This window comes from Calidris pugnax, unplaced genomic scaffold, assembly GCF_001431845.1.
Source record: "Calidris pugnax isolate Ruff unplaced genomic scaffold, ASM143184v1 scaffold50, whole genome shotgun sequence".
Classification (NCBI taxonomy): Eukaryota; Metazoa; Chordata; class Aves; order Charadriiformes; family Scolopacidae; genus Calidris; species Calidris pugnax.
The window spans coordinates 560,858-572,144 of NW_015090780.1; the positions used below are offsets into that span (position 1 = coordinate 560,858).

At 58.0% G+C, this 11,287-nt stretch overlaps 1 protein-coding gene across 3 annotated transcripts in view; it reads left to right on the top strand.

Annotated features, from left to right (window-relative positions):
• Positions 1–10,162, top strand: part of BCL2L1 (BCL2-like 1) — a 17,737-nt gene extending 7,575 nt beyond the window's left edge. For all 3 annotated transcript variants that reach the window (XM_014956331.1, XM_014956345.1, XM_014956337.1), the window contains one exon: positions 9,646–10,162. In XM_014956331.1, coding sequence (XP_014811817.1) covers positions 9,646–9,783 — 138 coding nt within the window. In that variant the 3' untranslated portion in view covers positions 9,784–10,162. The remainder of the gene's footprint in view (positions 1–9,645) is intronic.
• Positions 10,163–11,287: the final 1,125 nt, after the last annotated feature.

Here is an 11,287-nt window from a genome sequence, read left to right on the forward strand (position 1 = left end):
AATCGCACCTTGCTCCTCCTGCCCCTCCATTTATTACTGGAGATAATAACACCCCTTCTCTGAAGGAGTTGGGAGGAGGAATCAGTTGGCTATTTTAAGGTAACCAGGTCCCATTATGCCATATCTGGAGGTAGTTTTCATGCAAAAAAAAAAAAAAAAAAAAAGAAAAAAAAAAAAAGAGAATCTGAGGGCTGAGCAGTGCTGGGAAGGACTGCCTGCAGGCGGGAACGCCCGCTGCAGCTCCATCCGTGCAGCCAGCATCTCTCCAGCCGCCCGTGTCTTCTCTCGGACACGTGCTCACGTGTACCAGCCCAGTGCTGTCTCTCAGGATCTCTTTAATGGGAAACCCAGTGCACTCAGCAGCGCTGCTGCCTGCCTCCGGGGTAGCGAGGGAGGGAGGAGCGGGATTGGGAGCGTTAACCAGAGAGGCTCCCGTGGCCACGGGGACTGTTTGAACGTTCTGCTGGAACTGGTCCTCCTTCCCTCTGCTGCTGGGAGCAGGGAGCTGGGTGAGGATGGTGTTTCAGCAGGTTTTGGGCCGGTTACTCTCTCAACCACTGCCTGCCCCTGCATTTATTTACACAGCATGCCCGTGGAAGGGTAATAGGCTGTATCTGCAAAGAGGGAAGTTTCAGGGGTCTGTGCAATTCCCTTGGGGAGAGCTGCTTGAATTTATTGCATTATCCTCCTTCCTGCTCAAGCTTGCGTTTCAGCTGTGTCTGCAGACGTAGCTTCTGATTTAAGTAGATCCAATTAGTAGCTAGCTTCTGGCATCGGTATCCTGCTTGGGGAGATGAGCCCTGGAGATGAGGAGCCTCCGGTGGGAGCGGGGCCGGGCTCAGCCTTTCTGTCCCCGCTCCTGATCTAGGATGGACCTGGAGCTCCTCATCTCACAGCTCCAGTCCTGATCTCAGGGGGAAACCAAGGCAGGTGTCATCTGCTCTGTGCTCCGCTTGGCCAAGAACAAAGAGCAGGCAGGTTCTCCCTGCCTGTACTGCTGCCAGCCAGGTGTTCCTGAGACTGAAATCAAATACTCCAAAATGTGACAACTTGTCAGCAGGCAGGGCTTGGAGCAGGAGCTGCTCATGTGGGGAGGTGTGCGAGGGGTGGATGGGCAGAGCCGTGCAGGGACCTGTCTGTTGGGGGTAGGACTCTTCTCCCAAGTTACAGATGATAGGACAAGGGGTAATGGGTTCAAGTTGCGCCAGGGTAGGTTTAGACTGGACATTAGGAAACAATTCTTCACAGAAAGAGTGGTTGGGCATTGGAATAGGCTGCCCAGGGAGGTGGTTTAGTCACCATCCCTGGCTGTGTTTAAGAACCGTTTAGATGTGGTGTTGGGGGATATGGTGTAGGGGAGAACTTTAGAGTAGGGTGGATGGCTGGACTCGATGATCCCGAGGGTCTCTTCCAGCCTAGATAATTCTGTGATTCTGTGACTGTGAGTCTGAGGGGAGAGAGCTACAGGAGTTGGCTGCCTCCTGAAGGAGCATGGAAGGGTTTTCTTCTCTACTGGAAGGTGAAGGGCTCTTTGGGACGCTCAGAGAAGAAGCCTAGGCTGGTACAGAGCTGGTTTGGTTTGATAGCTAATGCCATGCTCAGGTGGAGCAGGACAGCTGTCTGCATCGCTTCATTAGTTCTCCAAATGATGCTAGTCCCATTTGCACATCTCTGGTTTTTGCCCTCGTTGAGGCTGAGGGAGGCTCATGAGCGTTGTGCAAGGAGCTCGGCTGGCAGCAGTACGTGACATTGCTGTGTGTGTTTAACTCGTGGTGAGCTGGCTCAGGGCTTGGGCTGGGATGTGGGAACTGGGTGTGTTTGTGGCCCTGGGTAGTGTCTAGGTGACATATGACTTATGTATGGAGAAAATTAGCTGTTGCTACCTGTAAATCAGCCATTATAGCAGTGTGGCATGTGTTTCCATCCTGTTATGGTATGGCTCACCAGTGTATTAAACTTGCCGGAGAGCTAATATCTTTTATTAGAGCAACTGACCTCATTTAGAAGCTTCCAGTGCACCAGCCAGTGATTATTTCATGCAACAACACGTATGGAGGAGCCCAGGGCAGAGCACAAAGTCTCTCCTTCTCGTGCTGCACTGTTCTCTCCCACATTTGCTGCATCAGCTGCCGACTCTGCTTCCTGCCCTCAAGTCAGCAAGGATTTTGCTAAAAGGGACTTCGTGGCCTGAATCATTTGAGATTTCATGTGGACGAACAGGAAGTGAAAACAGAATGAGCACATCTTCCTCCTCTTCCTGCACCTCCACCCTTTCCCCTTTTTCATTCAAGTGGCATGTAAGAATTAGAGCAGCCTCGTGAGGTGCTGGGACTGAAGCGGGAAGTGGTGGGGCTTGGCTGCTGCTCCTCCAGGATGCTGGAGGACAAGTGGCTCAAGGAAAGAGAACCAGGAGGCCCTTCCCTGGGACGTGTGTCCCACGGGGACCCTCCCTGCACCCAGCCTCACTCCCTCAGGCTCTGGTAATGCTGCCATTCCCTGCAGTGGGGGTCTGGGGTAAGGCTCGTGGTGTGGTTGGTGGCTGGGGACATCCATTGGCATCCCACGACTCGGCCCCTGGGTCGGAGGGAACGTGGCTCTGCAGCCAGGCACACGTGAGCGTGGCACGTCTCCTCGGCGCAGGTTTCCCCATAGTTACACAAGGGCACGATTGCACAGGAGCTGTGACGTCTGGGAAAAGCAATGACAAGGTGAAAATTGAGCTTCGTTCCCCGGGTGTGAGGGACCCTGCCGAGGTGTTTGTCCAGTACAGCGAGCTGGCCACGGAGCTTGGGCTCCCCAGCACCACAGGGGACAGATAAGCATGAAATTAAAGCAGGAGTCTTCCCCTGCCCCCCCCGAGCGTGCCCCTCGCACAAAGGCGGACGGGCAAGCAGGCTGCTCTGCCTGCCGGGGCTCAGACACCATCTGTCCGGTGGGGAGAAGCATCAGAGAGACCGTCTTTCCCTGGGACTATTCCACTTAATGCCCTTTGGAAAACAATCCCATTCCCAGCAGGTGCTAATCTCTTGAGTGGATCCGGCTCAGCCAATGTGTTCTTCGCTGTGCCTTTGTACTGGAGCCTCCTCGCCTGCCAGCCGTTCCGCTGCCGAGCTCGCCCCACGCCATCCAGGGAGGGGGGGCTTCGGTACCTTTGGGGAGCCCTCGGCCCGGTTAAGTGCTGGGAGAAACCCTGATGAAAGATGGATGCAAGTAGATTAGTCATTCTCACCGTCTCCTGCTTTAACACACATGAATGTTTCAGCGGATTTCTGGAAGGGAGAGCGCAATTCCCTGCTCTCCCATCTCGTGCTGCTCACAGCAGTCTCCCGGGGCAGGGACGGGGGGGTTACAGCTGTCACCGTGGCCCCTTTCATGTATTTGGAAAATGCTGAAATTGTGCCGAATGGTGTGGGGTTATTGCAGGTTTCCCGGAGCCGGTGATGAAACCAGTTTGACAGGAGGCTGCCGCAGCGAGGATTAGGGCTGGAATGTGCTAGTGAGGGTTTGTTTCTGGTTAGAAAAGAGCTGGCGCTGGCCCTCACTGGGCTGAAGCCCCCCCAGGTTTGTTGGGCTTTGGGCTGAGGCCCCAGGGGCAGCCCCCCCTCTCTGGTTGCAGCCCAACTGTGTGTGGCAAGATCGGTTGGGAGGGCAGCGAGGTGGGGATGTGCTTATTTAATTAACCCTTTTGAGTTTAGGGCTGCATCCTTCAGGGTCTTCTCTGCACAAAAAGTCCAGGAGCTTGGGCAGGGGCAGCACCCCAGTGCCTGCAGCACCCGCTCCCAGGGCAGGAGAGATGGGAGAGGGATCCCAGGGCAGGAGGGACGGGAGAGGCAGCGGGGAGGGTGGCATTCCCTGCCATTGTCATGGAGATCAGCAGCTGCTTTCCTGGAGGTCATCATTTGCATAACAGTTAGAGCTGGGTCTCTGGAGCTTTTGCACCTGCGAGTGTGCTGTCCCCAGAGCCCTTTCCCCTCCCCATGTCCCCAGAGAGTCCCTTCCCCAACCATCCCCAGGGTTCTGATGGGGACCAGCGGGGTGAAACTGAGAATGTGGAGAAGCTCTGAGATCTCTGCCTTGGATGGCATGTTTCCAAATCTGGGGATCGTGTTGACCTCCAGTCCCGGTACCGCAGGCAGTGCTGTGTGACTGGCGTGGGCACGCTCGGTGTCCCTGCTGCCCTCATTTCGGGCTTGAGCTTCAGACAGGGCTGGGGATCGTCAGGACCACACGTGGATGCAGTGGAGGGGAGGGAAGCAGGGCGAAGGAAGGGCCTCCAGGATGCCTCTTCCACTTTCATACTGTGTAGGGACCGCCTGAGCTGTGTTTACAGGATCCTAGTGGCAGCCTTTGGGAGTACTTATGTGTTTTTTTCTTTCTGAAAGATCTCAGCTGCCTTTTCCCCTCCCTGTGCTTCACCTCCAGGTTCGCATATGGCAGTCCCATGTGGTGAGCTGGCAGCCCAAAGGGGCTCTGGGGGCAGGTTGCTCTCGATGCCGGGCTTTGTTGAGGTCTGCGCTGAGCTGCTGCCTTTCTTTTTCCCCTGCTTGTTCTTGCTGCTCAGCACAAAACTGTTCCCAGCATCTCATTAACAAATGTCTGGTCATCCAGATGACTCCACTCCTGGCCGGCGCTTGGTGTTAGACCTCTTTGCAGTAACACAGCTGTAGTTACGGCGAAGGTATAACAGAAACAGCCTTGTTTTCAAGTGAAACATCGCCTCGTGACAGGAATGCAGGGATTGGGAGTCAGCCGCTGTGGCTCATGCTGCTGGCTCGTATGCAACTCTAGGGAAAGCATTTAACCTCTCCGCACTTCTCTTGATCCGTCTGGGAATGATGCTGACTTATCCCACAGGAGGTTTTGGAGAATCAGCTCATTTTTGATAAAACACATTAAGGTGGGAAAGGCTTTTGTGCATGCGGGGCTGGTCACTCTGTGTGTCTGTCTCAAAGAGCCTGGGTGTCAGGGGTGTAGCTCCTGCTGGAGGCAAAGTCTCCCTGTTGAAATCAGACCAAGTGCCACTGGTTCACCAGGAATAGTCTGCATAAAGCCTGTCTCTTCTCTGCTGGTTTTCAGAGCTTCATGCCAGTGTCTCAGTGACCTCCATATCCATCACCTCCATGTGCAAGGGAAGCTTTGAGCACCCAAACTCTGCCCTTCTCAGTGGCCAGCCCCCTTCCCTTCCCGCTCTACCCCTGACTCACAGAAGACCAGATGAGGATTCATTGTCCACATCTGCTCCCTTCACCTGCCCTCGTGGTTCGGTGTCACTTACTGAATCCTCTTTCCCCCAGTGTTGGGGCTTATCTTGAAAGAGGAACCCACTCTGCTCTGCTCGCCCTGAATGGCAACTGTTCTCCCTCCCTCTCGACTGGGGGGAGCTGCTTGGGCAGCGCTGGTGAATGAAACCAGCTGAACCTCTGCGGGTGGCTACCAGCAAGAGACTGAAACTTTGGGTCTTCCCCTTCCCGTTTCCAGGCTAGAATGTCAACACTGTGTCAGCCAGACCTTGTGCTTGATTAATCTGGTCTCCCACCCAACACAGAGCACTTTGGGGCAGACCTTCTCCTCTTCTCTTTCCACTACAGTGTCGTGTATCATATCTGGGCAGTGGCTGCTGTGTCCCCCCGGGTGATGGGTTGTGGTTTGGGGCATTGGGGAGGGGGGATCTTGAGAACCCTTGGCACTGCAGAACCTCCCTGCCCTGTGGGACGGTGGGCACCGGTGGAGTCTGGATCTCCACGTCCTCTGTGTCCTGTAAGCAGCACGTGCAGCTGGAGGGAAGTCCCCCCCCAGCAAGTGCCTGTTTAGGCTCCAGCAAGAAAACGTCGTGTCCTTCCTCAGCACTGAGGGAGGCGAGGCGAAGTCAAGGGGATTGTCTTTTGCGTAGCCATAACCTCTTGCTGCTTCCTCATCGCCTGCCCCAGAGCATCCTCCTCTCAGACGTGTCTCACCCCAGGGTGGGGAAGGGGATGTGACGGGTGTTCGGTGGTGGAACAGCTTGTCCTCTCTGGGGTGGAAGAGGCCCACGGGCACACGGAGAGGGCGGTTGAGACACTGACGTGCTGTTGCTACCATAGTCCTTGTGAGCTACTCAGGAATTCCAAATATTTCCTCTCAGATAAAGGTGACTGGGGGAGGCCAGAAATATCTGGACGTGTCTGGACAAGCCTGAGATCCCAAACACCAGGCCAGAGAGGTCGGAATCGGTACTGGGAGTGCTGGGCTTCAGGTGCGGAGCGGCCGAGGGCCCCGGGGGGGGGTGTGGGAACTGAGCAAGCTGCCTTTCCCTAACCTTCAACCCGCCCCCAGGACAAGGCGGGAGGACTCTCCTGCTTGTTTTCCCATTCCCCCTGGTCTGGGATTGCCATTCCCAGGGGACACATCTGGGATCGCAGTTGCGCAGGGGCTGAGCTATCGCAGCTCGTGGGGATGGTTTCCCCTGAGGAAGGGCAAGGCACTCTCCTCCCCAGTCCCACCACAGCCCCAGCTGCATCTCCAGCAGCTGCTGCTCCCTTCCCGAGGGAAGGAGAGGGGCTCATGTCCCCTCCCTGCCCGCGCGGGACTCTTGTCGTGCTCTTCTCCGTCTGTAGCACCCGATAGCTCTCGGATCACCGTGTGCCATTTATCTCTTGTTCAGCAAACACTTCCTTTTCTTAGAAGTAAGGCCTTCAAAACACGCTTCTTGGAACTGCCTTTCCCCAAGCTCGGCGGTACGTACCATCGAGAAGGCAGCGTGGGGGCTCGGCTGCCAGCCCTCCCCGGCTCCCTGCCCTGGCTGTGGGGGGGCCCTCTCCTGGTGCCTGCCCCACTGCTGGCCCCATGGGCAGGCTGGGTGACTGTGCAGCCCCTTCCACCTCCCCAGCTTTCCTGGAGAGACGATGGGGACATCCCCTGCCGTGGGTCAGGAGGAGCCTGCAGAGACGTGGGGGGCTCTGTGGGGTGCAGATTACTGAATCTCCGAGCTAAAGCTTTTTCTGGGGAATACATCAGGAGGGGAGCAGTCTCCTTCCTCCTGCTGAGTGCTCCTGCAGCATTGGGTGCTGTGGGTGTACGGCTGGGACGTGCTTCCAAGGGAAGGACCTTCCCCAGGAACGAGGGCCCTGGTACAGAGGGATATTGTAGGGGTGGTGGAGGCACTCCACAGCTGATGGTTTTGGACAAGTTAGTGTATTCTGCCCCAGTTCCCTTGTGCCCTGCATCCGTGCCAGCCTCCTCACTGCGTGCTGAGCTCTGTCACCGCTCCGCTGCTTGTCACCACCTATCAGCAGAGGGATTTCCTGTGCCGTAATTAAAAATATCCCCTCCTTGGGTTTGGGCTCTCCTCCCATCCCTCCCTCTCCTGCAGCACATCACTGCAGGATGTTTCCAATGTTTCTGTGGCCATCACCCTGGGCAAGTGGCTGGGAAGAGGGGCTGGCAGGGGGCAGCAGCCCTCACCTTTCTCCCTGGATGGCACCTGTGTCTGAGCCACCATCCTGCCCGTTCCTGCAGGGCCGGGATGCAATACAACACCTCCGCAGAGCCCGTGCCAGCTGGCAGGCCCGGTGGGAAGCGAGCTGCCTTCTGCCGCGCTGGGTGGGTGGCAGGAGTCACGGGGACGGTTGTCACATCCCCGGAGAGGAGTCTTGAGTGAGGTGGCATCAGCAGTGACGTGCCCCAGGGTGAGTTAGCAAAGTCCTTGTTGTCCCAGCACCCTGTTCCCGGGTCTGCTGATACCTCCTCCCGGTCGAGGGGGTGCGAAAGGCAGCCGGGGGAGTTGTGAGATGCTGGAGAAGGTGTTTGGTGGAAGGCAGAGAGGAGCTTTGGTGGGGCAGAGGTGGGTGCTGAGGTGCCAGCTCACCTGGGTGGTTGTTCAAGTACCTGGTCCCCCCTGGAGGGGAGGCCTGTGGCCAAGGAGAGGGACGCAGCCCGGCTCCATGAGAGCGAGCGCGCATGTCTGTTGTACACCTTGCTGTGAAAAGCTGTGTGTGAGCTTGATGGTGTGTGGCAAGGTGAGGAGATACCTTACAAGCTGTGACCATGCTGGGGCTGTTTTAGGGAAGCCAGGGGACTGACACCATGCTTCCATGACTGATGGAGAGGCACCTGCCTAAAGACCCTTTCGATCCCAGCTGCGATCCGGGCACCAAACCCCCCACAGCTCCCGTGGCAGCACTTGCAGCTCATCCCAGGCTGTGGGCAGGCGTGGGGGGCAGCTTGCAGGCAGAGCTGCCAGACCCAGGGATGCTGCCCCTGCCTCCGGGGAGGCCGTGGTAAGGCATGACACAAGCACGGCGTCAGCTGGGCTTATCTCTGCTTTCCCAGAGCAGCCGGGTTACTGGAACTGCGTTCACTTATCAGGGAACAGGGGACCTTGCCGGGAAGATGGGCTCGAGGTGCGACAGCATCGAGCCCCTTCTGACGCCGAGGTGTCCAGTGCTCTGAACCTGGCGATCCCTGAGCCCCAACATGCAGCTCCAGCTCCCTCCAGCCCCAGTGCTCCTGCTCGGCCCTGATAAACCTGGGAGCTGCTGGGGCGTAAAGTTCTCTGCTTCACGTAGCCTGCCCGTGGACCTCTCCTTCCCTGTGGTGCGTGTGGCCCAGGGACCTGAGGAGCTCTTCTCACAGTGGCCTGAGGTCCCTGGGTGCCCAGGGGAGCAGGAGGGGTGGCATCGTGCCATAGGGGTGCTGCATGGCATGATGCCACCCCTGGGTGGCAAGGTGGCACCTGGGTGGCATCATGGGTGCAGGGGGCAGATGTGCTCTCTAAGAGCCTGTTCTCAGGAGCAGTTCAGCTCTGGTGGTTGTCTTCTCTCTCTGCTCTCCATCTCCCCCTGTCCCAGACGTGGTGATGTGTCCCCAGCCCCATCACAAGCCTCCCTTGGAGGGAGAGGGGCTGTGGCTGTTTGCTGGGCAGTGGTTCTGCTGAAATCTGCCCGGCTCTTGCTGCTGCCGGTGATGAAGGACCGGAGGCAGCCGGCTCGGACGAGCTGGGCCGGAGCGACTGCATTCCTGGCTGGGCCTCGTGTTTGGCCCATTCTCCCAAAGCTGGGGGGAAGGCAGGAGTTTCGTGTCCCACAGTGTCTGCCTTTGCCACAGGGATTCACAAAATCCAGATCGTGGCTCAGAGTAACCTGTGATGGCCAGGACGGGGGAGTGCTTGTCTTGCTGGGGGGAGAGGGAGGCGGGAGGCTCTGCTTTGGACCCAAAAAAAGTGAGGGGGGTGTGAGGTGTGGGCTCCTGCCACAACCACGGGCACCAACCCTGCTTCTGCTCCCCAAGGCCTCGGCCATGGAATAAAGCCCAGCGTTTTCCTGCTGCAATGATTTCTATCACACTTCAATGCTAATTTTAGAGAGCCTAGAGCACGTGATGCATCTCCTGCCCTGCCCGCCTTGTATTCTCCTTGCAAATCCTTTCTGGCATCCACTTCTCTCATGACTGGTCCTGTACTTCCCCCATCGCCCTCTGTGTGTGATTCAGAGCGAGGAAGCACAAGGCGTCTGTCATCTGCCTGGTCCCCACCACCGCTTTCCTGCCAGCGGGAGCCCGGCAGCCTTCCTGCCCCCTTCCCACAGAGGAGGAAGGAGCCCCCAAAAGTGGCAGAGATGGTCTCTGTGCTGCTCTTTCACCCCTCTACTCACTGCTCCTCTCTTCCCACAGGAGCGGTTTGTGGACCTCTACGGGAATGATGCTGCTGCCGAGGTGAGGAAGGGCCAGGAGACCTTCAACAAATGGCTCCTGACCGGGGCGACGGTGGCAGGAGTGCTTCTGCTGGGATCCCTGCTGAGCCGCAAGTGACCCCCGCCGCCGAGTGTGTCCCCCCCCCGTCGCCAGGACGGCTGCGCCTTCACCGCCACATCCACTACACTCCGCTCCCGAGCACCGTCACCGCCGCGGGGGGGTGGGCAGCCCCCCCGCCTCCCGGGCCAGCGCCCCGCTCCACCACGGAGCTTTCTCCTTCGTGCCGCCAGCTCCTTTTATCGTAGCCCCTCTTATTTACCGTTCCGTTGTCTTCTAAAGGCGCCGAGACCAATGCAGCACTTCAGCCAACAGCTCCCAGCGCCGGGGAGATCCAAGGCAGCCCCGGGGGGGTGGGGAGTACTGGCTAGAAGGTGTCCCAGCCCTGCAGGGTCTTCTAGATCACTTTGAATAAACAGACTTATTTTTGCATGTGTGAGTGCGTGCGTGTGTGTAGATGTGTCACTAATATAAGGTTCCCCAGCCAGAGCAAGGGTTGAGGCTCCGTGTCCCCGTCTCCGGCACGCTCAGGCCCCGGGAAGAGACAGGCTGCAGAATGGGATGGAGCTTCCCTGCAGCATCCCATTCCTGTCCCTGCTTCCTCCAGGCAGAGCTCATCCCTGTGTTTTGGGGGGAGCTGGGAGGAAGAGGCAGAGGTTGGGGGTGAGGAGCTCTGCCCTCATGTCATCCTCTGAGCCCCTTTCTCCCCAGACATCAGCTGCTGGGGGTCTCGGGTGAGGATGGTGTGTCAGGCCCAGGGCTGTGCCCGATTGGAAGGGATTTTCCTCCTCTTCCTCCTCCTCCCTCTGAATGTAGGTTGCTGTGGGGCTGTGTGTGTCCCTCCCCACGCCTGCTCCTCCGGGCTGGCAAAGGAAAGAGGCAGGCGAGGGGGGAAAGGGCTTTCCCCAGCCCCTGCCCTGGCACGAGGGGCTCTGCAGAGAGCTGGGGCCACAGCATCCAGCGAGTGCAGGAATAGAGAGTTGGGGGGCGGAAGGGGCAGGGGGGGAGCGATGCTCCTGCCCTTCACCGGGGTGTCAGCAGGGGAAGGCAGAGCCGTGGCATCAGCCTCACCATGGCTGATCCATGGGGCAAGTGAGCCAAGGGAGGCTGAGAGCCATCCCTGCCACCGGGAAGCCTCTTTGGGGACAGTGGGAGCCGCTGGCCCCTCCGGCGCTGCCCCATAGCACAGGCAGATCCCTGTCCCCTGGCGTGGCTGTGACGGGTGTGTGCAGTGGCAGAGGTGTCTGGCTTTCCCCCCTCCCCTCCCGAAGCTGCTCCTGCTGCCACCGGGGCACGGGACCTCCGAGCTTTGAGCTGAAATAATTAGCTTCAAAAAAAAAAATAACCCCTTGTTCTTCGGAGACCACCACCGGCAGACCCAGCTGTCCAGGCGGGCTTGTCTGTGTACATACCGCCCGCGCTCTGCTGTACATATCCGAGTAGTTTTTAATTCATTTGTGAATACTCTTAATGCTATTTTTGTTATCTTGTCTGTCCGTATTTATGTGTGGGGCCGTGCTCCCTGCAGAGGCCAAGGTGGGATGGAGGAGGGAGGGGGGCGGGG